The sequence below is a fragment of the Frieseomelitta varia genome, unplaced genomic scaffold (genome assembly GCF_011392965.1).
Source record: "Frieseomelitta varia isolate USP_RPSP 00005682 unplaced genomic scaffold, Fvar_1.2 scaffold_564, whole genome shotgun sequence".
NCBI classification, from domain to species: Eukaryota; Metazoa; Arthropoda; class Insecta; order Hymenoptera; family Apidae; genus Frieseomelitta; species Frieseomelitta varia.
Window position 1 is genome coordinate 338,205 of NW_025110328.1, and position 25,597 is coordinate 363,801.

Genomic DNA, 25,597 nt, shown 5'->3' on the forward strand with positions numbered 1-25,597 from the left:
TTTTCATAGCTTCAACATATTCCAAGATATTTCACTGTACTCGGTTAGACGAAACACCATGTATATATATTATACAAGGTAATTTGATCACCTTGAATATCTCCATATTGCAGAGAGTCACGGCAATAACTTCTTTGTAAATAGAAAGATTCAAGCTCATTTCAAAATTACCTCCATTTTTTAAACTATTAATAAAATATAATTTCGTTAATAAAATTTTTTCATATTTCCAAAAATAACAAAGATATTTCAAAGTAATCAAGTTACGTTATTACTGTGCATAAGAAGAATGTTTTACCGTAACGCTGGTAAAATGTATCCTTTCGATAAAAGAACTTCAATTATTTCTTCATGAGCATTTCCTAAACGTTTCAGCATATCCAGTGCAAGTTGATGTGCAGCTGGATATAGATTTTCTAAAGAGAGCAATAGACAAGCCAAGGGTTTTGAATCGGCAACTACATGGTATTGTAGCAATTGGTGAAGTTGGTAGTATGCTTTACGTTGGACTAATGTCGTAATAACTAATTCGTGTAAATAATGTTCCACAGGTATACTATGTTCTGTTAATGATCTAAAATGAACGACATAAAAACGACATGAAAACGACATAAAAAAATTTAATTATATTTAATTATATTCGCTGCGCGATAACAAAGTGTATAAGCTTTCTCTTTTACTTTTATTGTAGACGGAGAAAAAAATACCTGATATATTCTAAAAGAACCCATACAATCATTTTTGGTTCAATAGTATTTTCAGGAAATTTTGATAATATATAACTGTATACATCACTTTGATCAAGCACCAATTTATATTTGTAATTTTCTATTACTGTGTTTGGGCTTTTCGTATTACTTTGCAATGGAGTACCCATCTAAATGGACATAATATCAACAAATTGTAAGTGAATTGATTAATAGTAATTTAATAAACGGTAAAAAAAAAACAAAATTATATACTTACCTGATTTTGTATTTTATTTTCAAGGTAATTTCTATAAACGGAATTCAACTTATTGAATATAATTGGCATATCCATTAAACTAATAGGCAATTGCATCATAAAATTTTGTAATATGTGTATCAAAATATACTTTGTATTTGTTCGTTGCATTAAAAATTCGACTAGTAATACTTTGTCTGTGATAAGTTTCACCAAAGATTCCAATTTTAATTCAATATACCTATGTATATGAAGACACAATTATTAAAAATATTATAAAAGTATTTCTATATTTAATTTTATTGTACATATTATAGAGAAAAATATGATACAACAAAAGTCATTACCAACCAGAGGCAACCTAATTTTGCATCAATTATTATGTTTGGTTGAAAAACAACCCAATTTGGCGAATCTGTCAATAAAATGCATTAAGGAAATATATGACATATAAAAATAATAGAGATATTATTTTATATCTTGATGTCTGTATTTCATTTTCATTAAGGATACACAGTTGACAAGGCTGATACATTTCATTTGACAAAGTTGTTCCTGGAACTTTTAAACTATATGGTTTGATTGACTTCACTGGTGCCACGCTGGTATGATGCATTACAGTACCATCGCTTACACCAGGTAACATGATATCAAAAATCATAGAAGTCTGAAAAAGTATGTACATTTATTACATTTTATATATTTCAGTATGCATTGATTTACTTACTTTTGTGGTTTGATGATGAACAATAATAAGATTATCTACAACATTAATAGCAAATTTACCACTGACATCAAGTTTTAAAACATGACTTCTTTTGATTGTTGTCATTCTATTTGAGAAAAAGAAAAAGTGTATAAGATATCAAGCAACAAATATGAAATTGACTTTAAATTAATTAATAATTATAAAAAAAAAACATACTTGTGCACAGTATATACATGTACAGAAGCAGCCCCAGTAGAACGATTAGTACCTGGTTGATGACGTAGCAAAATAATACAAGGTGTCCCATATAGAACTGTCAATGCTATATCTCTCTCATAGACAGCCAATTTCCCTGGTTTGGCTGCACCAACTTCCACTAAAACAATTTTAATGCAATTCCAACATAATAATATTTCTTATAATATTTCCTTTACCCTCAAATTTAGTTAATTTATGAAGATTTCCAGGTGTTATATGTAATGTTTGCATTTGATTTCCTATAGTGCCTGATGATAATAATACTAAATAACTCTGTGGGCAGAATACAAACCAATTGACACCTAAACTTAAACATTTCAAAAGTCTGACATTGTGTTTCTCTGAATTAACCTAAAATAATTAGATGTCTTTAAATATTGTATGTTTGTGTTATTAATTGTCATAAATACACAAAGCATTCATTAAAATCTCTTTTTTTTTTTTTTTTTACCTGAAACAACTCAACACCATAATCCGTAACAAACAGTATTTCATTTCCATGCGTCCAAACAAATCCCAATATGGTAGCATTCTTTCCTTTACACGACTGTGAATATTCAATGTTATCTAATCCAGTAATTGATGAATAATTTATAAATTCGACCGAAGAATTATTATGTTGCACCGCTAATATATTCATATTAGGAGAGAATTTAATAGAGATCACTGGACCTTTATCTTCCATTCGGAAACTTAGATTTTGATTTGGTCCTTTAACTAATACACCCGTGATACCTCCTGATCGAACAGCAAACACCTACACAGAATGAATTTTATTCCCCAATTAAACAGTTAAACATTACATTTAAACATTTAATTTTAAATATTATCATGTAAACGAACAGACATTCATTCTAACCTGTTGCTTTGAGTCGTCAAAAAAGACATTCGTCTGACAGCTAACCGATTCAAATCTAATTGGATCGGAAGACAGTTCTAAGTAATAATCATCACGAGTATCTTGATCAGTAGTTTCCATATTGTTGGCATCAATTCTAATCAATGTTTTGTTGTTTAAAACTCTTATAGATACCGACCTACAAGTTCATCCAAGTCTGTCATTCACTACATGCCTATGTATTCAAACATCGATTAGTAAAATTGAGAACTCTCTTGAAGTGCAGCACATTCCTCTTAGTCTTACATCATATTTCACGACTGTTAAATCGATCATTTGATATCGTTAAAAATGTTAGAAGTTTTATTTTTCTTATTTGTTCAAGCAATGTAAATTACTTGTATTAATGTTGCATTGTTAATTTTAATATATACATATCTTCGACTTCGCTCCTATGTATAAGTGTATCAGGCAACTTCAGATGTATCAATGTAGATTGCTCAATTAGATATGCATTAATAATATTAAATGTGGTTCAAAGATATTCATTCTAACAACAACTACAACAATTTTGATATTAATAATAAATATTCTATTTTTTGTAATTGAAGGTACCATTATTATAATTAACAGGTGCATGATAAAAATTCTAGTTCTACATCAAACTTAGCAGATTTTGGTAATTATTCACTTGAACAAATAAATGTTGATTGTGACATAAATACAGTTCTTTATTCCATTAGAAAAAAAGAAAGGCAAATGAGAAATATAAATTTAGAAAGCATTATCTTTTGATTCAAATAAATAAATGTCATACATGTACAACAATTTTAGGATAGAGAATGATTTATGTGAAATGGATGATATAAATATAATACAAACGTCGTTAAATGTTAACACATCTATTGATTATGTAAATGACAGTAACAATCATAAAAATAAAAATAGATGGAAGAATTACAATGGGAAAAAACATGAAAATTCTAAAACTAAACAAAAAGATATCTTGGCAGTAAGTTTTCAGACAACACAAGAATATTCTTGTACTTCATTACAAATGAACACGTCATTAGATATTTCAAATAAATTACAAAACGATAACAATACAATTGATGCTTTTCCAATAAAAGATATAAATTCTATGAATACAAGGAATGATAATTTTGATAATGACAACATTATTGATGATAATTACAAAACCAACAATTATGAAATACAGCATCAAAATACTGTAATTCAAAAAAAGATGTGTGATAGTGAACATAATGACATTGTAAATAATATAATAGATCTATATAGTAACTCAGAAATGTGTACAATTATCAAAGAATCAAGTGACAAATGCAATGTAGGAATGGATCAAAATACAAAACATTCCATAAAATTTCCTAAAGAAAAAAAATCCAAAAGGAAATTGTTACCACTACATGAATGTTCACAATTAGTATCAATTTCTCCTGTACAAGATGAAAAATGTATATCTCCTGCATATTTAATATTTAAAAAAAGTCACAAGAGGAAAAATAATAAACCTAATAATATAAATAACATAGAGAGTATTAATAAAAATAATAATAGAGATCACAACAGAAAAACACAGAAAAAAAAAATAATTAGTAAAAAAATTATTGTTAAAAAAATCATTAATGATGATATTTTACGGAGATTAGAAGAAAATAAGGAAAATTATAAGAGAGAGGAAACAAGAAATGTTTATACAGAAGAAAGAAATTCATCAGATGATTTTCAACTATTGAAAAATTCATCTATTGTACATGTAATGAAAAAAAAAACAAGAGAAAACAGATTAAATATTGTTGCAACTGGTTTATCCAATGAGTAGGTAAAAATATTCATTGTAAGATTACAAATCACATTTTTAATTAAGTATTTTATTACAATTATCTTGTTTTATCAAAAGATAAGATTCATCCTTGTATCTTTTTTTTTTAGAGATAAGGATAGAGTTAAAAGTATTGTAAAAATTCTTGGTTTAGCAAAGATTGAATCAAATGTTACAAAAAATACAACTCATGTCGTGACTACAGGTATACATACAATAAATCTGTTACATGGTATTATACGAGGTTGTTGGTTAGTTACTCTTGAATGGGTTTTAAAATCTTTAGAGAACAATACTTGGTTAAATCCAGAGAAATATGAAATAGTACATTTTTCAAAAGCAGTTTTGGTAAATAAAATATACAATTATAAATATACGTTATATACAGTATACATAAAAATATATAAAAAGTATCATATATGTTTATATTAATTTTTAGGAAAATCGCAAAGACAGGCAATTATTTGGGAAATCTTATGTTCCAGAATTGTTTACAGCTTGTGGATATATATATGTTCAAAAAAATACAACACCTCCTTATAATATATTACAAGATCTAATAAAAGCTGCTGGAGGTTGTGTTACTGAACATCCAGAAACAGCAAGAATTTTGATTGGTACAGGAGGTTTAAAAGAAACATGGATCTTTGACTGTATCACATCAGGTGAATTGCAGCCGCATGATCAATATAAACGATAATAAGTATTGATCTATATAATATTTTAAAAATAAAACTTGATATTAAAAACAAATTATAATTATAATTGCTTAAATGAACAATTATTATTTTTAAAAAATGCACTTTATACATACACTATACAGTGCATGCATACGTGTATTGTGTATATACGTGTATATATATACATATTCATATAATATATATATGAATATGTAATATATATTATTAAATATTTATTTATATATTTACCATATATAAATTGTATGTCAAATAAAATAATTTACATTTTTATATGTGTAATTATTATTTTTAACCATTATGATATATATTTTAGTTTTACAAATTTTAATATTCAAATTAAAAAAGTATTTGAATTTCCTGGGTTGATTAAAAATGAATTTTTAAAACAAAGGCACATGAGATATGTAATTTATAAAAATATTAAAAAGAGGAAAGGAAGACAATTTAAAAATTTAGATTTTGTTTAGAAACATATCTTTTTTAAATGATTTGTTACAATTTAAACAATATTGTAATAAAAAGAAATAGTATAACATTTCTAATAATTAACATAAGTCAATCTGAACAAAAAAATTTGATAGATAACTCAGTTTACTCAGATTAGGTTATAGTGTGTACTTACACTTTCTGCTATTCATAACGGAATTAGTACAATGTGTCAAACTGACACATATCGAATCTTTGTATTTATTTAATCTTATAAATATACATGTGTATATATATCAATAAATATGGATTACGTACATTTTCAGTAAGTAATAAAATATAATCACACATTTGAATTTCATTATTGTTTCTTTGTTATTGCATAAGTTTATAATTTCACTTATTCGTTAAAAATTTTTTTCGTTCAGTATCATTGTTATGGATTCAATATCAACAAAAATAATGTATAAACAACATACATACATACAAACACACTGTAATGAGAATTTTAATTAGTTAAAATTGGTTTTAATTACTTTATTTCTTTGTTTATTAAATGATACAATAAATTATTTTTGCATTCCATGTATTTATGTATTCCACGTAAAAATTTCATAATAGAAAATGTATTTGTCACGTATCTGATTGAATAAAAATTTTTATATCATCAGACAAATAAATTTTATATAAACAGTTATTATTATTTAAATTGTAGATCAAATTCGCGTGAAACTCCATCCACAGAAAGATGTATTCCAATCCCAAGACATAATATGACAATAATAACTGATATTTATGCAGGAATTCCAGAAAATTTATTGCTGAATTTTCTTGGATTTTTGGTAAAAATTATATTCAAAGAAGTATATTGTTAAAAATTAAAATTTAGATTTTAAATAATAAATAATATATTTAATAAATAATATTTGTATTGTATTTATTTAATAATTTTGTTTAATACTTTGGTAGTTCCTTGTTGTCTTGTTTGGTTTATTACGTAAAAAAGCATGGAACTATGGACGTCTTGCATTATTGAATAAAACAGATGAACGATGGATGGAATTATTTTATGGAAATAATGAAAATAAAGATACAAATGCACTGTGTGTAGAAACTTCTGTTAATTCCCAACTTTCACAAGTTGATAGAGGTTTTTTATTATGGATTGTTACTGCATTCAGAGTTACGTAAGTAACATAAAATATAATTTGTTTAATAAATATATAATAATTAAGTTTAATATTGACTGTAACATTAATATTTTAACAAATAATGTTTTATTATTTTAATTTTAGAGATGATGAGCTATTAAAACGTGCAGGTCCAGATGGCCTATTATATATATCATTTGAACGTCATTTGATCATTTTAACATGTTTAATGGTCATTGTATCATTATGCATTGCTTTACCAATTAACTTTCATGGTAATATGCAAGGTGATAATGCAACATTTGGTCATACAACATTATCAAATTTAGACCCAATGTCTATGTGGGTTTGGGTGCATACAATTTTAATTTTATCCTACTTACCAATTGGTGCATACATCATGAGACATTTTTTAAAAAAGGTATATAGGCTACTAACTATGGAAAAATAAGTTAGATCTATAATTAACTTGATATTTGATTGAAATAATAATAATAAAAAATACAATGAATTTTTTCGTATATTATAAAAAAGGTGAAACAATAAAAGATGCATATTATAGGTACGAGAATCTAAGCATGGAGGTGAATTGGCAGCTAGGACATTGTTAATTACAGAAATACCAAAACAACAATGCGATGTACAAAGTCTTACTGATTATTTCAAGTATGTAAATTTGTTTTTATACACATACATGCTATTTAATTTATTTTAATTTTCTCATGGCATGGTTTCGTGTAGACAAATATTTCCCACATTAACAGTAGAAGATATTACATTGGCTTATGATATCAGACGGCTTTTGGCATTAAATGAAGAAAAAGATTGTGCTGAACAGGCGCGTTTATATTGCGAAAATTACTCAAAAAGAGAACCATTGCAAATGTATCCATATCCTTGTGGTCAAGTGATAGGTTGCTGTTGTAAAAATGTATGTAATACTTTTAAAAAATTATTATAATAGTTACAGTACAAAATATATTAATTTTTTGTAGCAAGTTGATGCTCAAGAATTTTATACAAATGAAGAAATGCGATTGACTGCATTAATTGAAGAAGAGAAAACAATGATACTAAGTAAACCTCTTGGAGTAGCTTTTGTAACTTTAGGTTGGTTTTGCTATAACTATTTTATTATAACTCCCTATATCTATTAATATACTTTTACTAAATTTTGTTTTAAATTTTATTTATAAATAATTATAACCATATTATGAACTAATAAATGTAAATATTAGCAATAATAATAATCATGACAATAATGATAATGTTAGGTACACCTAGTGCAGCTAAGATGGTGCGGAAGTATTTGTCTTCTTTGCCTAGTATAAAATGGGTTGTGGATTATGCACCTACACCTTCTGATATCTTTTGGGAAAATTTAAGTATACCAAGACCATGTTGGTATCTGAACGCTGTTTTAATAAATTTTGCACTGGGCATTGTACTATTTTTTCTAACTACACCGGCTGTAAGTTATTTGTAATTAAAATAATGACGATGAAATATATATGTTGAAATTTACTTTGACTTTATTAACAAATTTGTTACATTTTTGTAATGTCTGATTACAGGTAATAGTATCTGCTTTAAATAAATTACCAATCACAGGGGAGATTAAGAATCTTAGTCCAATAGTTTCATCTTTTCTTGCAACTGTATTGTTACTTAGTGTGGCTGCTTTAATGCCAGTATTAGTAGCAAGGAGTGAATCTTTAGTTAGACATTGGACCAGAAGCAGCCTAAATCGGGCAGTAATGACAAAAACATTACTTCTTTTATTATTAATGGTTCTTATATTACCTAGCTTAGGTCTAACTAGTGCACAAGCGTTTTTAGAGTGGACAGTAAACGCAGCAAATGACACGGGAAGATGGGATTGCGTGTTCTTACCTGATCAGGTACTAATATATTGAAATTAATACGATATGATTTATTTTACAATTACGACAAATATAACTTATATGCAAAAATGTAAAATTTTCATGTTTTTAGGGTGCTTTATTCGTAAATTACGTAATTACTGCAGCTTTATTTGGAAGTGGATTAGAATTAGTTAGATTTCCGGAACTAGCTTTATATACCTTCAGATTGTGTGTAGCACGGAGCAAGGCGGAAAAAGTATATGTTAGAAAGGCAGTATTATGGGAATTTCCTCTAGGTGCTCATTATGCCTGGTTACTCTTAGTCTTTACCATGACGACAGTGTACAGTTTGGCCTGTCCGTTAATTACTCCTTTTGGGCTATTATATCTCGTAGTGAAACATTTGGTACGATATTCAAATATTATAAAAGTATAATATATTTATGACAAATATTTATAGGTGGACAGACATAATTTATGTTTTGCTTATGGACCAAGCATTGGAGGTGGTCAATTAGCAGGTGCAGCAGCAAGTGCTACCGGAGCTGCACCAATTTTGGCACAAGCTGCACTATTAGCTCTAGGTTTAGTAAGGAGAGGATTATCACCTTTAGCTGCGGTACAACTTAGTGGTCTTGCTGCGAGTATCTTAGGTCTTGTTACTGGTGCTACTTTGTTCACATCAAAATTTAAAGTACATTTGCGTTTTTTTGAAATTTTGAGCACAATCGATTTTACTATATCCAAAAGTAATTAAAAATAATTTTTATAGGCACAAATGCAAAAAAGAGATCTATCAGTTGGTCAGACTTTTATTGCGCCCGTATTGCGAAAAAAACAAACCTCATTAGAAGAAACTATATCGACCAGTTCAAATTCTGACTCCAGTATATTAAGCTTAAGAAGCACTAGCGTTTCTTCAATACAAGATAGTCCGAAACTTTATCAAGATTATGGTAAAGAATCACAAGCTTAATAGCTTTTGAATTACAATATTTGATATTAATCACTATAAATTATGTAACAATTCAATGAAAGTATATTTAAATGCTAATTCATTATTGAAATATCATGTTACTCCGTCATATCAGTAAATATGATAATAATATTTTTTTTGCAAATAAAATCGAATTTATTTTTAACATGTTTAAAAAAAATCCTGTAAGTTGAAAGCTATATAATGAATATGTAAATATAATTTTTCATTTTAAGGACGTATAAAAATATTAATCAGATTATTTTCTATAAGATCATTTCATGTGTATAAAATAAATACAAAATAATAAATGTTATTTGTTGTACTATTAATAGTAATACAAACATTTTAAACATTGTGAACTATAATCTATAAATTTTATTCACGACAATGAAAGAAAAAGTGTCATGGATATTATTCCTCACAGAAAGAGCATTTTTTTTTGTTTCTTTTGTTTTATGTAGGTCATCATTATTTATCATTTTACTATTTAGTAAGATTTATTTTACTATTAATAAAATTAAATAAAATTAATGTTAAATATACGTTCGAAATTTGTAAATTTGATTCGTAAAACAAAAAATTTATATTTTTAAAATTTCTAATATGACGCTTATTTAATGTACTATATATATTACACTCAAAGAAAAAACTTTAGAAATATTAACTAAAGGAAAAAACAAGCAGAAATGTTGTCAGGAACAGCCTCAATACGAAACTTTGGGTTTTGGCTTTAAAAAGCTTTAAAGTTGTTTTGACACATACAGGGTGTTTCGTAACTTATAGGACCCACGGGAGCTGATTGTACGCCTAAAAATAATGAAAAAAAGTCATATAAATATATGTCCTATCTGTTTTCGTTTATGAGATATAATGAATTTTCTGTTTTAATTACTTTTACAAAAGATGCTCGAGATGACCACCTTGTATTTGAAGACAAGCTTACACGCGTCTTGTCATTGATCTGATTACTCTCTCTATCATTCCTGGTGTTTCTCGAATTTGTCGGAAGCCTTGCTCTATTCTATTTCGTAGTATTTCAGCATGTTCAATCGATGTTGCGTATAGAGATAAGAATAGATTTTAAATGTGCGATGTTGCGTATAGAGGTTGCGAATAGATTTTAAATGTCCCCATAAATGAAAATTTAATGGGTTCAAATCCGGAGAACGAGCAGGCCATGCAACAGGACTTTGACGACCAATTCATTTATTTGCAAAGTGTTGATTTAAAAATTGCCTAGTCACTTGGCTAAAATGCGGCGGAGCTCCATCATGCATAAACTGCATACGAAGTCTAATATCGACTGGAACTTCCTCTAATATTTCGTGTAAACGCGTGCTCAAAAAATCAACGTATTTTGTGTCTATTAGTAGTAATAATTTTTTCAGTCATATAATGGTGGAGGATATTTAAGATCAACTTAATTTTTTTAAATCAGGCCATACATTTTCTTATTCGTATTACAACAGCTGGTTTCAATACGAATGACCTACCTAAAATGTTATACCATTTCTTCCAGTTAGTCCTAAATTAGGAACGATGAACTTCGCAAAAGTCGGAGACGAACGATATTACAAGTAGGTTGCCTACATCTTGGTTGACGCGCTATTCTGATTTCATTCTAGATAGTTGTTCTGAGGCTCAATTTCAGTTTCGATGAATGGATTGATAACACATTGTTATTGTTAAAACAAATATTAAAAATTTAAGTCTTTTCGTTATGCCATTATTGATCGATTTTTATTTTCATTACCCATTATTAAGCTTCCATTAACCTGAATTTAAAATTCTTGTCTTATCTTATCGTTCAACATGACCGCCATCATTCATAATACACTTCTGAAGTCGCTTTAAAAAATTATTTTCAATTTCTACCGAGGTCTCAGATATTGCCTCACATGCGGCTGTGATTCTTCGGCGTATTGTCAATTGGAGTTTGAAAGACTTGCTCTTTCAAATACCCCCATAGAAAAAAGTATGATGTAAGATGCAGGCAATCTTGAGAACCATTGAACTGGTCCACCCGTCCCATCCATTTGTTATTTAACGTATTGTTCAACCAATTTCGAACTCCGTCATGTTGAAAGACTAACTTCTGCCTCAGTATTTCTTGCATATTGTTCAAAATAATGGATAAATGTATTTCCAGAAACCTCAAATAGGTTACTGCATTAACAGTCTCCTCAAAAAAATAAGATCCAATCACTCTTCTATTATGAATTCCGCATCAGGCCATCACAACATTTCGGTATTGGTTGTTACTTTCTTGAACCCAGTGCGGATTATTTTTCGCCCACATTCGATAATTCTGATGACAAATCATGCTATTGGTATAAAACATGCACTCATCTGTGAACATTATGTGCCGGACAAAATATAACATTCGATGCTGTCGTCCTATGCAAACGCGACGCGACCTGATGTATGATACGTAATACGCTCATTTCATCATCCTTAATTTAGGACTAACTGAAAGAAATGGTACAACATTTTAGGTAGTTATTGGATTCGTATTGAAACCAGCTGTTGTAATACGAATAAGAAAATGTATGGACTGATTTAAAAAAATCAAGTTGATCTTGAAATATCCTCCACCATTATATAAAAAAAAAATTGTTAATACTACGCAAGACACCTTTTTATACTGAACAGATTTTGTATAAATATTTTTTTCATAGCTTCAACGCATTTCGAGATATTTCACAGTGCTCAACGAAACACCCTGTATATCAATTTCAATTCGATAAGATAATTTAAATATTTTAAAGAAATCAATTAAGAATGTAAAAATATATGTATTTCACAATATGTAATAAAGATTTCCTTTATGTATATCTTATGATTTCATTTATGTATATCTTAGTAAATACCTTTGAAAGTAACACATAGCGTAATACAAACTTGAAAAAATTCACAAAACAATATGATGTTGATACAATTTAATAAATATATTGGTATATATATTTATGATGACGTAATGAATAAAAATTTTAAATTACAATCTAAAAGAAATAAAAAGAAAGTTTTTAATTAATCTATTTTACAAAATTGACATTATGAAATTTCTGAAATTTTACGTCCAAATGTATAATTCGAAATATTGAATAGATATAATTCTAATTGTCAATATCAAAACTGAATGAAAAAAATATCATGTGCATACCCATATATATTTTAATTCTATTTTTATTTGTAAATTAAGAAAAATATTCTATGCTAATTTAATTAACTGAATATATGTGCGTATATTCAAGCTTATAAAGTTCATAAATGCAATTTATTAACAATTTACATATATAGAAAAATTACACTGTCCGACATGAGAAAATTATTTTAATAATGAATAATTATTTCTGAGAGATTTTTGCGCGTTGATTACAAATATGAAATCCATTTTTCTCTATCGCCTTAGTTTTCGAAAAATTTAATATTGAAACTTGAAAAATTTGAAGTTTGAACTTGTTTTGTTTTTTTCTAAATTAATTTTTAAATAAATTAAAAAATTATCGGGAAAAAGCAAAATCGAGGTTCCAATTATTTTAATGATTGTTTAAATATATTAATGTAACAAATATTACATCGTTGTAGTCGAAAGAGTCTGTAGATTTCCCACAAACAGGAATTGGATATATTTACGATTCAAAACAGATACAAATTTGAAAACTGATTTTTTTTTTTTTTTTTTCAAAATTTAATTTCTCGAAAACTGAAAGTAATGGAGAAAAACGGATTTCAAATTACTAATCAGTATACAAAAATTTATCAGAAATTATTACTTATATAATAATATTAGAAAAATGAAAAGAAGTTAAAATTTGTCGGACAGTATTATCATATTCAGAATAAAATTCATTTTTTTGATAGCAGAATTGGAATTTATTAAATTAATCTGTTATTCAACTGATCCCTTTAACATGGAATGGGTGTTATATAAACAATGTATATAATTACAAATACTACTAACATTGGCGTTCACATTTATATCGCATTTCTTATTGTATAATTTATGAATTGTGAAGATTTAAAACTATGCACATTATGGTTCATTCAGATACTACCACCGATTATAGCCTCCAATTGACTAGATGTAAGATTATTTAATTTTTCTACCTGATCTTTTTCTCCTTTCAATTTCAAAGATAATCGGTGCAATTCTTTTCTTTTTGAATTATATTCATAAGGCATAAAATTGGTAGAATGCATTGCTTCTTCATCATCTTCTTTTTGAGATTCTTCACTTTCTTCACTGCTCGGATGAACCTTTAAAACATATTTCATTATTTATTTTTTTATAAAAAATTATATATTTTTATAGTATACAATATATTGCACAAAATAGATATTTTTTTAATGACTTTCTAAAAATACACTATATTTGAAGCATGATATTTAACATAATTTAAAACATAAACTTAAGGAGGAAAACATTTTAGAAAATTGTTTTTTACACCTTTCTGAAAAACAATATTTTAAGAATATTTTTTTACAATATATATCATAAAATTAACATTGTATTTCAAATCGAGTGCGATGTGTTCTAAGCAGCTACGCAACAATCCAATTTTTTAGAAACAAGATAAGAAAGTATAAACAGTATCAATACAATATTGTTTTTAATATTGTGATATTGTGACATTAAATTTTCACATTATTATTTTTATATTGCTACTATGTACAATCTTCGATGATGGATATATATAGTATCCCACATCTTATAGTCAACCAACTGGGAGGTGATTTTTACATGTAAAAATATGTCGAAAAGAAAGAATAAAATTTTTTTATTAAAATTTTCGTTTTCGAGAAAATTAAATTTAAAAATTAATCAATTATATGAATCTAACTAATTGCATGTTGGACAAATGCGAATGACCGATATAAAGATATTCTACCCTCAAAAATAAGTAAAAAATATGAAATAACATTTTTTTCATTTAAAGCGTCGTTTTCAAGAAAATAAATATATTTCGTTAAAAATTACTTTAACTACACGTGTACTTGATAAATTTTCAAACTCGATTTTCTCGAAAACGGAGCATCTTACAGAAAAATTTTATTCTATTTTTTTTTAAATTTTTTATTTATTTTCGGACGTAGAATAACCACCTGTTAATTATTCTTTTCTTTTACTAATCTAAAATTAACTAAATTCAAGTATATTCGATAAATTTTCAAACTCGATTTTCTTGAAAACAAAGGCTTTAATGAAAAATTTTATTCTATTTTTTTTTAAATTTTTTATTTATTTTCGGACGTAGAATAACCACCTGTTAATTATTCTTTTCTTTTACTAATCTAAAATTAACTAAATTCAAGTATATTCGATAAATTTTCAAACTCGATTTTCTTGAAAACAAAGGCTTTAATGAAAAATTTTATTCTATTTTTTTTTAAATTTTTTATTTATTTTCGGACGTAGAATAACCACCTGTTAATTATTCTTTTCTTTTACTAATCTAAAATTAACTAAATTCAAGTATATTCGATAAATTTTCAAACTCGATTTTCTTGAAAACAAAGGCTTTAATGAAAAATTTTATTCTTTTTTTCTTCGACACATTTTTATATGTAGAATCACCTCCTAATCGGTTGACCACGAGTTGCGGGACAATATACGGACTATATACAAATATCTTAAAACTATTGCATATTGATAATGTATATATATATATATTCATTATTATACATTATACTGATAATTAATATACATGATAATGTATATATATATACTTAATAATAATATTGCAAAAAAACGACAAAGAAGCATATCCATAGAGTCGAATGCCAAGCGCAACAAAATCATTTAAAGTCATTTGCATAATTGGCTTAATTAATAATAGCGGTTTTATGTATCCTTAATCATTTTTATATAGTCAAGTAACAACCTACGGGTAAGATACTGAATTTTCTTATTGCACATAAATAGAACTTTAATTTTTGCTTTGACATTCCCAATAATATAATACATCCAATTGACATGAGTGAGATCTATTATTGTAAAAAAAAGTCTGTCTCTTTGGCACCACATAGAAAGTTTTAAATTGAAATTTTTTCATCAGTTAAATAATTCAATTTTTCAATGCTTCTCTGATCTCTGACAATAGAAGAATACCAATTTTATTATTATATAATGAATAATTTTGAAGAAGAATATTAGAAATAGATGAACATAGTTTACTTAAAATATTTTATTATATTCTCTATATTCATATTAAATGTAATAAACAATAAATTATTTGCGTTGTTTGTTTAAAACAAAATTCCTAAAGATATTCTTATTCAAACTATTCCATTGTCTTTCCTCCTTAAGTTTAATATCAAAAGTATTTTAAAATACAAGTAAAGTAAATGCCCACAATGAAAATTATATATAATATAAGGTCATCCCATAAGTTCGTTCTAGACATCCATCTGAAATGGACAACGATATGATTCAAAATTTGATGGACGAAAGAAAGAGATTATCAGTTCAAGAAATATCACATAATATCAAAGTTTTGACATATTCTGCCATTAACTATACACAGGCAAAAATTGGAATAACATTGAAACTGAAAGTATACCAACTCACAAAATCGTATTGACAGTATGACAATGTGCATATCATTGTTTGCTCGCAATAAAAAAAGAACTGCTAAAACGTTTGATAACCGAAGATGAAAAGTAGATTTTGTATAATAATCTCCAAAGAAAATGAACTTAAACCAGAAAGAAAGAACAAACTCAATAGTGCGCTGAAATAGATCTACACTCTCACAGTTTTGTTCTCTATTTGGTGAGATTATTAAGGAATTTTGTTTTTCGAGTTGCTTTCCAGTAATCAAACAATAAATTTGTTTGTGTGTGTGTATATGATATGATATAAACAAATACTATAGCTGGATATCAAATAAACAAATACTATAGCTGGATAAACCAAGAGAAATAATAGCAACAAAAGGCCCCAAACTCGCAAATCAAGAAAACATAATTTTTCATCATGATAATACCAGATTACATGAGGCACAAAATGTGCAAAAAAATTACGTGAATTTGATTAACCAATTTTATGGCAGCCATCACATTCTCTAGATATTGCTCCCTCAAATTATCATTTATTTCGAGCGTTACAACACTTTAGCTGGCAAAAATACGATAATATTAACACTATAAGAAAAGACCTCAAAAATATTTTAACTTAAAGAAATTTTACAGCGACGGCATTACCTTTTCGTTAAAAAGATAAGAAGAAGTTGTAAAATGAAAAAGTAATTATATATTTTCATAGCACTTACAGGTATATTTCAAATGTTAAAAAGCGGAACGAATTTATGGGATGAGCTAATAGACCAGCGAAATGGGATCATTTAAATATCTCCTCTATTTTTTATTGTATAAATAAACTTCAAAGTACTAATTACACTATTTCAAAGGATAAATGTAATACTGGAAATATTTTTTCCGTCCCTGATTTCAAGATCGTTTTTTTTGTTTTTGCAATTAACCTATATTTATTTTTAGATATTCTTATAGAGCGTAAAAAAACGAATTCAACGACTATAGAACTATAATATTTATTTTTGAGATATTTACGTCTGAATATAATTACATTTCACCTCTCAAGTTTCACGTGAAATCTCTTCGCACGTGGTATTCCGAGTTACATAACACACTGATTCACGCATATTCAAAACATTAGAGAGAAATTAAATAATGTGTACGAGGAATTGTTTAGAAGATTCCAACAATACATTGCAGCAGACGACCATCATTTTAAATACTTATAGCCGAAACATCAATGAATTCCAAAGTATCTCCTAAGATATTTTAAATGCTTATGAATGTGTACATTCGAATGTGCGAATCAGTGTGCTGTGGAACCCGCGATATCATGTGCGCAGTAACTCCAATTACAATATCAAATATCAAAAATAAATTAGCAATATATTATATGCATTATATAATTGCAATATATTAACAAATATCTTAAAAATAAATGATCGTGTGGTTCTGAATAGATTATTGAATTTGTTTTACATTCTCTACAAAAATATCCAATATAGGTTAATCATAAAAAATGAAAATAACGATGATCTTGAGATCTTGTAAATAAACGATCATTGGAAAAAAGATATTTCTAGCATTACATTTGTTTCTTAAAATAGTGCAACTTTGTTCTCAGAAGTTTTTTTCTTTGTACCAGAAAAATAGTGAAGATATTTTAGGTGATTTCATTTAGCTGGTCCACTCTATATATACTTACACAATGTAATATAATTTAACAATAAAATTTAAGTATATATTGCTTAAAAGCTAAACATGTTTATTTACTCATCAATTAATATTTTAATTTTACAATTAAACAAAAATAACTAAACTATTTATTACAAACTATTTGTTAATTACAGAATAGTATTTTCTTAATGTGATAGTGAATTAGAGGTCCAAAGAGATAATACTAAAAATATACACTCACTTGAACATATAAATTTAAATCTTTGTTTGCTACTATTTCTCATTACTGCCAATGTCAGGGAGAGGATGCTGGGAACAGTGAAAAACAAATAAAAAAAAGGGAAAAATGAATTAAATATTATTAATCTTTTCCTTTCTACTTTTGGAATGATCTTATTAGTAAGTGTTACAAGACCAAAAGTATTATATTTGCTTACACAAGATTACAAAGCCTCAACTATATATTTTTGATATAATTTTTTATGCAAGATGCATCAGAATGGCCAAGCAGACACGGGGAAAAAATAATGAAAAAATAAAACATAATATAGAATAAAATATTTTTGAAGCTTCGCTTTCGACAAAATCAGGTTTAAAAATCTGTTACATCCATATAGAATTGACAAAGTATTCCTTCCAAAGTATTGAAGAATATTTAGTATACATTTGAAGAAATAGAGTCAAAACACTTTACCATGTATAGCCATTCATAATTAGACAAGCATGTAATGAGAATTTTCAAGAATTTTGTAACTGATATAATAAAGTATGATTGTCAGAATATCTTTTAGCTTTCTTAAATTTAATAATTCACAGCTATTACATACAAACATAATAAATATTATACATTGTTTGTAATCTAATTGTAACTGCAATTCCATATGGGCAGCAGAGTTTCAAACTTGATTATCTCGAAAACTGAGCCTCAAATCAAAAAATTTTATTCTATATTTTTTTCTTATTTTTTCATGAGAAATCACCCCGTGTCTGCTTATATATACATGTTATATATACATGTTATATATACACAGAAATGTAGATAGAAATATGTAAAATACATGCAAAATAATACTATTTAATAAAATAGAAAATAGTAAGTGAAATTTTTATACAAATATGAAATATAATATCTTATAGGAATAAAATATGCGTGATATTAATTAAAATAAAAGCATTGGAAGACAAAGAATGATATGTTTTTGTTTTATGTCTATAATTTTTTTATCAAATTAGTGATAAATACTTCCCACCTTTTTAAACACTGCATATCTAGTATGTATTTTCTTCTTGTACTCACCATCATTATAATTATTAATTATGCTTACTTACTTTTTGTTATATAAATACAACAAATAAACAAAAATTATGACAACAATGTTTGGAATGTAGAATAATTTTGGATGAAAACTTACAATGCATAAAAAAGAACTACTAATTCTCTCCAAGAATTTATTATGTTTAAAATAGAATTTTAACTCACCTCTACTATAGAAACTCTTGGTGATGGCTCACGCGGTACTGATTTTTCCATTGTTACTAACGGGCTATTGGAATCTGTAGAAGAATATTCTTTGTCTGTTTCAGTATCATCTGAATAATCTTTTTCATCTTCAGCAGACCTTTGCACATCCATATTTTCATGCAATTTACAGACAAAACCACCCTTTTCACTATACTCAAATAGGTTTCCATTCAGGTGTACTATCAATAATGACGATTAATTTGAAAGTAAAGGCAATAATATATAAACTAAACAAATATATTACAAAATTATATATTACAAATATATTACAAAATTATTTACCTTGACAAAAAGCAGCACTACAAAAGGAACAATGTGCAGATGTTCTACGACTACATTCTGCACAAAAATGCCAAGGACAACTGAATCTCGAATCTGTATCATCGATAATCACACAAGTTTTATGGTACTTCTTACTGCATGTCTTTTGATCGCAAACAACAAATTGTGTTAATTTTTCAATTTCTTGACCACAACCCCAGCATAATACACGCTTCCGTAACCTAATTATTTTACAATTATTATTATACATTGTATATTGAAATGATGAATTATAAAAAAAAATAAATTATCCAAAATATTAGACAAAAATATAATAGCGGAGACTATTAAAAGAATAAAAAATACTGATTTTTTCTAAATATATCTGCTATGTATGATTGTCCAGAATAATACAATATTCCACTATTAGGAAAATTAATACATAATATATATGTTGTATGTATCGTCATTTACCTTCTTTGACGTTTTATTTTATCAATTTTATCAAATTTTTTTGGTTGAATCGAAGGTGTAGTTATTTGCGGCTTCTGTACTTTTAAACCTATAAAGCCACTACAATTTGATGCGCCACACAGACAAGGTTTCCGAGTTTCACCATCACAAACTAAATTATAATTAAAAGTCAATTCTTCACCAGCTATGATATCGCATAATGCAAACAGACCTATGCGTGTATCTCCATTTACTGTCCATTTCTGTGTCTCGCAGTTTGGTGAACACGAATGATCTACCAAGTTTCAAGGATACAAATTTAAAATACAAAATATTAATTTATTAAAAATAAAAAATACTCACTCATAAATCGACTTAAATTGCCTTTTGGTTCAGCGTCAATCATTCTATTATTATCTATAGTTAAAAAATAAAAATTCTCGTTCTTTAATTCTTTTTTCCTGTGTAGCCTTCGCTTGTATTCAGCTTCATCTATAACTTCACCTACATATTCTATGACAAATTGACCAGCTCTAATAAGTTCTAAACTTCTAAGACCCCAACCACGTTCTGCAGTGTGAAATGGTTCCATAGCTGGATATTGTCTTCGTACAAATGCTTGATTATTACATTTGGAACCAGCTGGACAAGTACCGGGACTACATTCAACTAATAATATTCGATTAAGACAATCTGTTCCTGGAGCACATGGATTTTCCCATTCTGGATCACAATCACAGGCAACAATACTTTCAACTTCTGTTGGTTTTACATTTCCAACCGGTTTATTCATCTATAAATGAATATGAATAATTGATTTATACATTATATCACATAATAATCAATCATGCGCGTACACACAAAATACCTTCAACTTAACATAAGGCGGAGGCTTTAAACCTCCTCGTGGTCCATGATCTTTAGCTGCTGCTCTTTCGATTTTTAAACGTTGATGAATCTCATTAGCTTCTTCTAATGCTTTACGATAAGTATCATCTCTATTTTTTTTACCGATGGGCGGTTTTATGTTTGCATCACCATCTTGATAAAGAAAAGCACGTCCTCTATAAACAAACAAAACATTAATTCTTTTTTCCAGACATAATCTAATTTAAACAACGATATATCGTGTTGAACTCACCTATGAATCCAATGATAATTATTTGATCCAAAAAACATCACGCAAAATTTACCAGGACTATGAGATATAGCTTCTATGTTTTCAGGAATTTCATGAGGATAACAAATACGAGATGGCCACCAACGATAATTACCAAGTTTAACCCATACAACCTCTCCATATAGAGGCAATCTACCTGTTTCACAATCTTCACAATGAAATGCACCTTCTGGGGGGGCAGTAATACCTAAAATTATAAATATAATCCATTTATCATATTTTACTTTAACCATTTTTATTATTTTATTTTACTATTACTAATATTTGTGCACAATAATTATACAATTGTGATTTGCTAACAATGTTATTAAATTATTGTATTTATTTTAAAAATAGTTACCCAAACATTCCATGTGAAATGACGTTGGACATGTATCACAACAGATAAGACTTCCACCTCTTGTACATAAAAAACACCATGCTGCGTTTACTGGAGGATGTGGTGCCTGGTAATGTTTTGGACAAACTATTTGACTACCGGTTAAAATTACTGAACCAGCAGGTAAACAAGACGTAGATGTATGATAAGATGAAGGACAACGAACGCATCGTGCCATTTTTTCGTGTGGTGCTCTCGAATGACTATCTTGAGGATTGTCTGAACTGCATGTATGACATACATGATATGGACAAGTCAAACGACCTCCTTGCCAATGAGACTAACAAAAAAATAAAAATATTTATAAATAACGTATAATATTCTATTTATCTCGTAATGGAAATATTTTATGGGAACATTTATTTTACAATTTCGATCCCTTACGAGATATTTTACAAGATAAACGGAATTCTCTATAACGCTAAACATTTATTATTGATTATTAAACTATGATTATGATGCGTGTTATGATGAATTTCTATTCTGAATGAATGAAACATCTATGTGTACTTGTAAGAATCTATATTTAATTGTTTTGACACATTGAGTTTGTAAAAAAATGATAATTTATCAGAACACGCATCTATTGCAATCATAATCTTACTTGTGGCCACGATTTCAAGCAAGATGAATGATAATGTTTTCCACAAGCTAATACAGAGCATCTTACTCTATCTCCTTCTCTTTCATTACATATAAAGCAAGCAGGTGCTACACCTGATAAGCAATCAATACATTTAAAGAATTCGTCATCTTGTTCTTCTAATTTGCCTGAAATTAAGAATAATATTCACTTTGAATAAATGTAATCACATTACATCATTGATACTTTACATTAAAGATATAATTGAGAATTCTCTGTACCGTTATTCTCATCATCATCAGTATTGCTTTGTTTAATCTCTTTTATATCATCAAGAATTTTATCGTCCATCATATTTTCATCAATAGAATGCTCTGGACTAGATTCTCCTGGTTTCACGCAAAAAAGATGAAAATACGAATAACAAGGACCTTTACATCTAGTTAATTTTCCAGTCTTTTCACATATTTGACAAACTTTTTCTTGTTTCATTCCTTTAAAAAGATTATAAGGTTTATTTTTTTTCGTTTCTGAAACACTTGTCTCTTCCTTTTCAACTTTAATTCTTGACTTTTTGTTATCCTTAGTACTTTCATCCACTTCCAATAAGTCATCTTCATTGTTTAATAAATTTTCTTTTGTATGAGCACTAGTAGAATCAGATGTTATATACGATCGATATTTTTTGCGAAAAGAAGAATTCATATTATCCCAATTCTTCTTTAAATATTTTTTAATATCACGTTCTGACGCATCTGGATATTCATCTTCTAACATATCTCTATTCCGTTCGTAATAAACTTCAAAGACACCATCTACTTTTTCTTCAGGGCGAAATTCAACTTTTTGCATAAGAGAAACCTCATCGTTGGAATTTCTTTGAGTTAAAGGAGATAATGGCGGAGTATCTGAATTAAGTTTCAAATTATTTTTACCATTTTCAATGTACTTAAGTAGTTTTGGTTTTGTTCCATTTGTCTTTTCTTTATCTACATCATGTACCTGTGAAATAATCCAATATAAATACTTGTAATATCAGTAATATATATATGTCATACATAAATCTCATTCACATATGCCTACATTATCTTTCTTAGCACGTTTAGAATCAGAATCATTTGAATCACTTGAATTTTTTCTTTTATTACTTTTATTTTTATCCTCCGATAGTTTTGATGATTTATTTTTCATGTTTTTTTCCTTTGGTTTAAAAACATGAGCTCTAGCATCATTACTCATTGATTCAACTTCCATGGCTTCCTCAATCGCACTTTCCCACTTTAATTTTATACCAGGCTTAATAACAAATGCAGCTGCATATTTAGCATCTCTCTTCTTTACTTCTGCAGTTATTGATTCTGATAATTTTTTAAAGTCTGCAAGATTTGTAAATGGAATCATAGAGTTTGATGAAACCCAACTATGACGTCCTTTATCACCAAAGTATTGGACATGTATCATTAGCGTTTGTGATCTGGCAGTAGCTGGTCAAACAAATATACGTATATACATATATATATATATAAATATATTTTACATGAATTGTACCAGTTACTATAAAATTGCTATATTTAAAATAACTAATAAAAAGGACTAATAAAGGAAAAATATTTTCTATACATTATACATAATAATAGTATTTAACTAAACATTATTTTAATAATAAACTAAAGAACAAAACACAATACTACTGAACAGAATATACATCTATGTATGTTTTTCTAATAATTCTAATAAATTTGTAAACTAAAAAACTTACCTCTTAATCTATGATATATCATTAAAATTGGGTCAAGTGTTATAACACAAGGCCAAAAAGGAAAATTGCCAACTCTAGCCCATGCTAATTGACCTAATATCCAATTACACTGTATAGATGTACCAACCAATTTTGGTGCAGTTTCCTCCATAATGCTTAAATTAGTGGAAGAATCACTTGTATCATCCATGTCGTTAACTGTATTATTTTCATCTATACTGTCGTTACTACTATTGGATAAATTCTGATTCTTTGGCATTTTAGAATTCTACAAGTTACATATATTAATATTATATGCTACATTATACATTATATGTTATATTATACATTTAATCAGAAAAAATATCAATGGCAATTAAAAATGGCAATTAAAAAACAAAACTATTAACATATAAAAATATGTAAAAATTACATACATACATATATTTTTCAATCAATTTTTTCAATAAATATGTATATATTTATGTATATATTATATTATATATATATTTATTTATTGATTATACTAATAAATAAATATACATATAAATAGTAATCATTTAAAAAAGTAAAACATTAATAAATGCCACATATAGTACCATAATTTGTTAAGAATAGTATTGATCATTAATCAGAAAGATTGTAATTGATCTTAAGAGGCATAACATGCCTTTGAAGAATTGATAATGTCATTCATAGGAGACTTAGGTTTTATTGTTCTGCCATAACGACTTCTAGCAGGTGAAGTTTTATTATAATTGAAACTGAAGTCCTTTTGGTCATTCTTAAAATTACTGCTTGTAGTTTCCAAACTTCTGTCGAATTCGCCAAATCCTGATTCAACAGTTATGCCCACCTTGCTATTTACTTTGTTGATAGTAGTCATTGTTTTCCAACTAATTTAGCATCTTCGTCTATTGAAGATGATAGTAACTCGATGACATTAAACCTCATATAATCTTTCAATGATTAATGCAATATAAAATTCAGAGCTTGTGTATAAACGATTCACGTATAGAAAATAATTTTCATTATCACTGAAAATAGCTGCGATGGCCGATTTTCAAGGGATACCTTATTTCTTAGAGAAATGATACGTATTTTTTATCAGTCCACATGAGTCGATGCGTATTACATGCAAACTACTAAAAAAATTTGTTGATTTTCTTATAAATAATTTCTTGCCTTGGTATTAATAAATTGTAACTATATCTCACGGGCCTCTAAACAAGAACAGAACACGTTTCCCGCGATTTTAGGTGATTCTCATAATCATGGTTAGTTTAGTTTTTTCACTATACATAAGATTTGGTGATTTTTCTTTTACAGGTTACCTTAGCTTTTAATATGTATATACGTATGTACGAAAATGAATACTTAATGAAACGTTGAATATTTGTACCAAATGCATTTTAAGTTAAAAACTATGTGAAAATTTATTATTATATTTAATTTAATTAGATTATGCAAAATATCTATAGATATGCATAATTTCATTTATTTTTATTGGAAGTATTTAATAAATTTAATAGATTTCAGATACCATAAAATA

General features: G+C 27.3%; 4 protein-coding genes and 1 long non-coding RNA gene across 13 annotated transcripts in view; 3 read left to right on the top strand and 2 right to left on the bottom strand.

Annotated features, from left to right (window-relative positions):
* Positions 1 to 5,998, bottom strand: part of LOC122533978 (regulator of MON1-CCZ1 complex) — a 7,090-nt gene extending 1,092 nt beyond the window's left edge. Inside the window, exons 1-11 of the mRNA XM_043664209.1 lie at positions 5,917 to 5,998; positions 2,772 to 2,985; positions 2,364 to 2,669; positions 2,089 to 2,263; positions 1,871 to 2,030; positions 1,673 to 1,778; positions 1,459 to 1,612; positions 1,297 to 1,360; positions 967 to 1,186; positions 708 to 877; positions 299 to 574 (exon numbers count right to left, since the gene is read on the bottom strand). Coding sequence (XP_043520144.1) covers positions 299 to 574; positions 708 to 877; positions 967 to 1,186; positions 1,297 to 1,360; positions 1,459 to 1,612; positions 1,673 to 1,778; positions 1,871 to 2,030; positions 2,089 to 2,263; positions 2,364 to 2,669; positions 2,772 to 2,891 — 1,751 coding nt within the window. The 5' untranslated portion in view covers positions 2,892 to 2,985; positions 5,917 to 5,998. The remainder of the gene's footprint in view (positions 1 to 298; positions 575 to 707; positions 878 to 966; positions 1,187 to 1,296; positions 1,361 to 1,458; positions 1,613 to 1,672; positions 1,779 to 1,870; positions 2,031 to 2,088; positions 2,264 to 2,363; positions 2,670 to 2,771; positions 2,986 to 5,916) is intronic.
* Positions 3,339 to 5,343, top strand: LOC122533979 (putative uncharacterized protein DDB_G0277255). Of its 3 annotated transcripts, XM_043664211.1 has the most exons (4): positions 3,339 to 3,429; positions 3,585 to 4,589; positions 4,704 to 4,941; positions 5,033 to 5,343. In XM_043664211.1, exons 2-4 carry the CDS (start codon positions 3,607 to 3,609, stop codon positions 5,291 to 5,293), a joined length of 1,482 nt encoding a protein of 493 aa, XP_043520146.1. In that variant the 5' UTR covers positions 3,339 to 3,429; positions 3,585 to 3,606; the 3' UTR covers positions 5,294 to 5,343. The 3 variants fall into 3 exon arrangements, with proteins under 3 accessions (XP_043520146.1, XP_043520145.1, XP_043520147.1); XM_043664210.1 differs by lacking the exon at positions 3,339 to 3,429 and having other exon boundaries at positions 3,549 to 4,589; XM_043664212.1 differs by lacking the exon at positions 3,339 to 3,429 and having other exon boundaries at positions 3,549 to 4,589; positions 5,079 to 5,343.
* On the top strand, positions 5,907 to 9,957 carry LOC122533977 (calcium permeable stress-gated cation channel 1). Of its 2 annotated transcripts, none has more exons than XM_043664208.1 (12): positions 5,907 to 6,045; positions 6,436 to 6,562; positions 6,690 to 6,907; positions 7,016 to 7,292; positions 7,434 to 7,537; positions 7,613 to 7,802; positions 7,867 to 7,981; positions 8,146 to 8,346; positions 8,450 to 8,772; positions 8,867 to 9,142; positions 9,197 to 9,430; positions 9,509 to 9,957. In XM_043664208.1, exons 1-12 carry the CDS (start codon positions 6,026 to 6,028, stop codon positions 9,710 to 9,712), a joined length of 2,289 nt encoding a protein of 762 aa, XP_043520143.1. In that variant the 5' UTR covers positions 5,907 to 6,025; the 3' UTR covers positions 9,713 to 9,957. The 2 variants fall into 2 exon arrangements, with proteins under 2 accessions (XP_043520143.1, XP_043520142.1); XM_043664207.1 differs by having other exon boundaries at positions 8,146 to 8,342; positions 8,446 to 8,772; positions 9,509 to 9,956.
* Positions 9,958 to 13,567: 3,610 nt separating this feature from the next.
* LOC122533961 (histone-lysine N-methyltransferase NSD2) lies at positions 13,568 to 25,348 on the bottom strand. 5 transcript variants are annotated; one of them, XM_043664168.1, is made up of 14 exons: positions 24,716 to 25,348; positions 24,067 to 24,334; positions 23,391 to 23,791; positions 22,589 to 23,309; positions 22,329 to 22,495; positions 21,686 to 22,004; positions 21,307 to 21,532; positions 21,034 to 21,229; positions 20,529 to 20,958; positions 20,187 to 20,460; positions 19,734 to 19,954; positions 19,410 to 19,630; positions 18,171 to 18,238; positions 13,943 to 13,975 (listed from the first exon to the last, which is right to left on the bottom strand). In XM_043664168.1, the coding sequence occupies exons 1-13, from the start codon at positions 24,929 to 24,931 to the stop codon at positions 18,203 to 18,205; spliced, it is 3,696 nt and encodes a 1,231-aa protein (XP_043520103.1). In that variant the 5' UTR covers positions 24,932 to 25,348; the 3' UTR covers positions 13,943 to 13,975; positions 18,171 to 18,202. The 5 variants fall into 5 exon arrangements, with proteins under 5 accessions (XP_043520101.1, XP_043520102.1, XP_043520105.1 ...); XM_043664166.1 differs by lacking the exon at positions 18,171 to 18,238 and having other exon boundaries at positions 13,568 to 13,975; positions 24,716 to 25,342; XM_043664167.1 differs by lacking the exon at positions 18,171 to 18,238 and having other exon boundaries at positions 13,568 to 13,975; positions 23,391 to 23,683; positions 24,716 to 25,341.
* LOC122533962 lies at positions 17,369 to 21,791 on the top strand. Of its 2 annotated transcripts, XR_006307805.1 has the most exons (4): positions 17,369 to 17,989; positions 18,103 to 18,328; positions 21,392 to 21,525; positions 21,682 to 21,791. It is a non-coding gene; the product is annotated as an uncharacterized LOC122533962 (long non-coding RNA). The 2 variants fall into 2 exon arrangements; XR_006307804.1 differs by having other exon boundaries at positions 17,369 to 18,328.
* Positions 25,349 to 25,597: the final 249 nt, after the last annotated feature.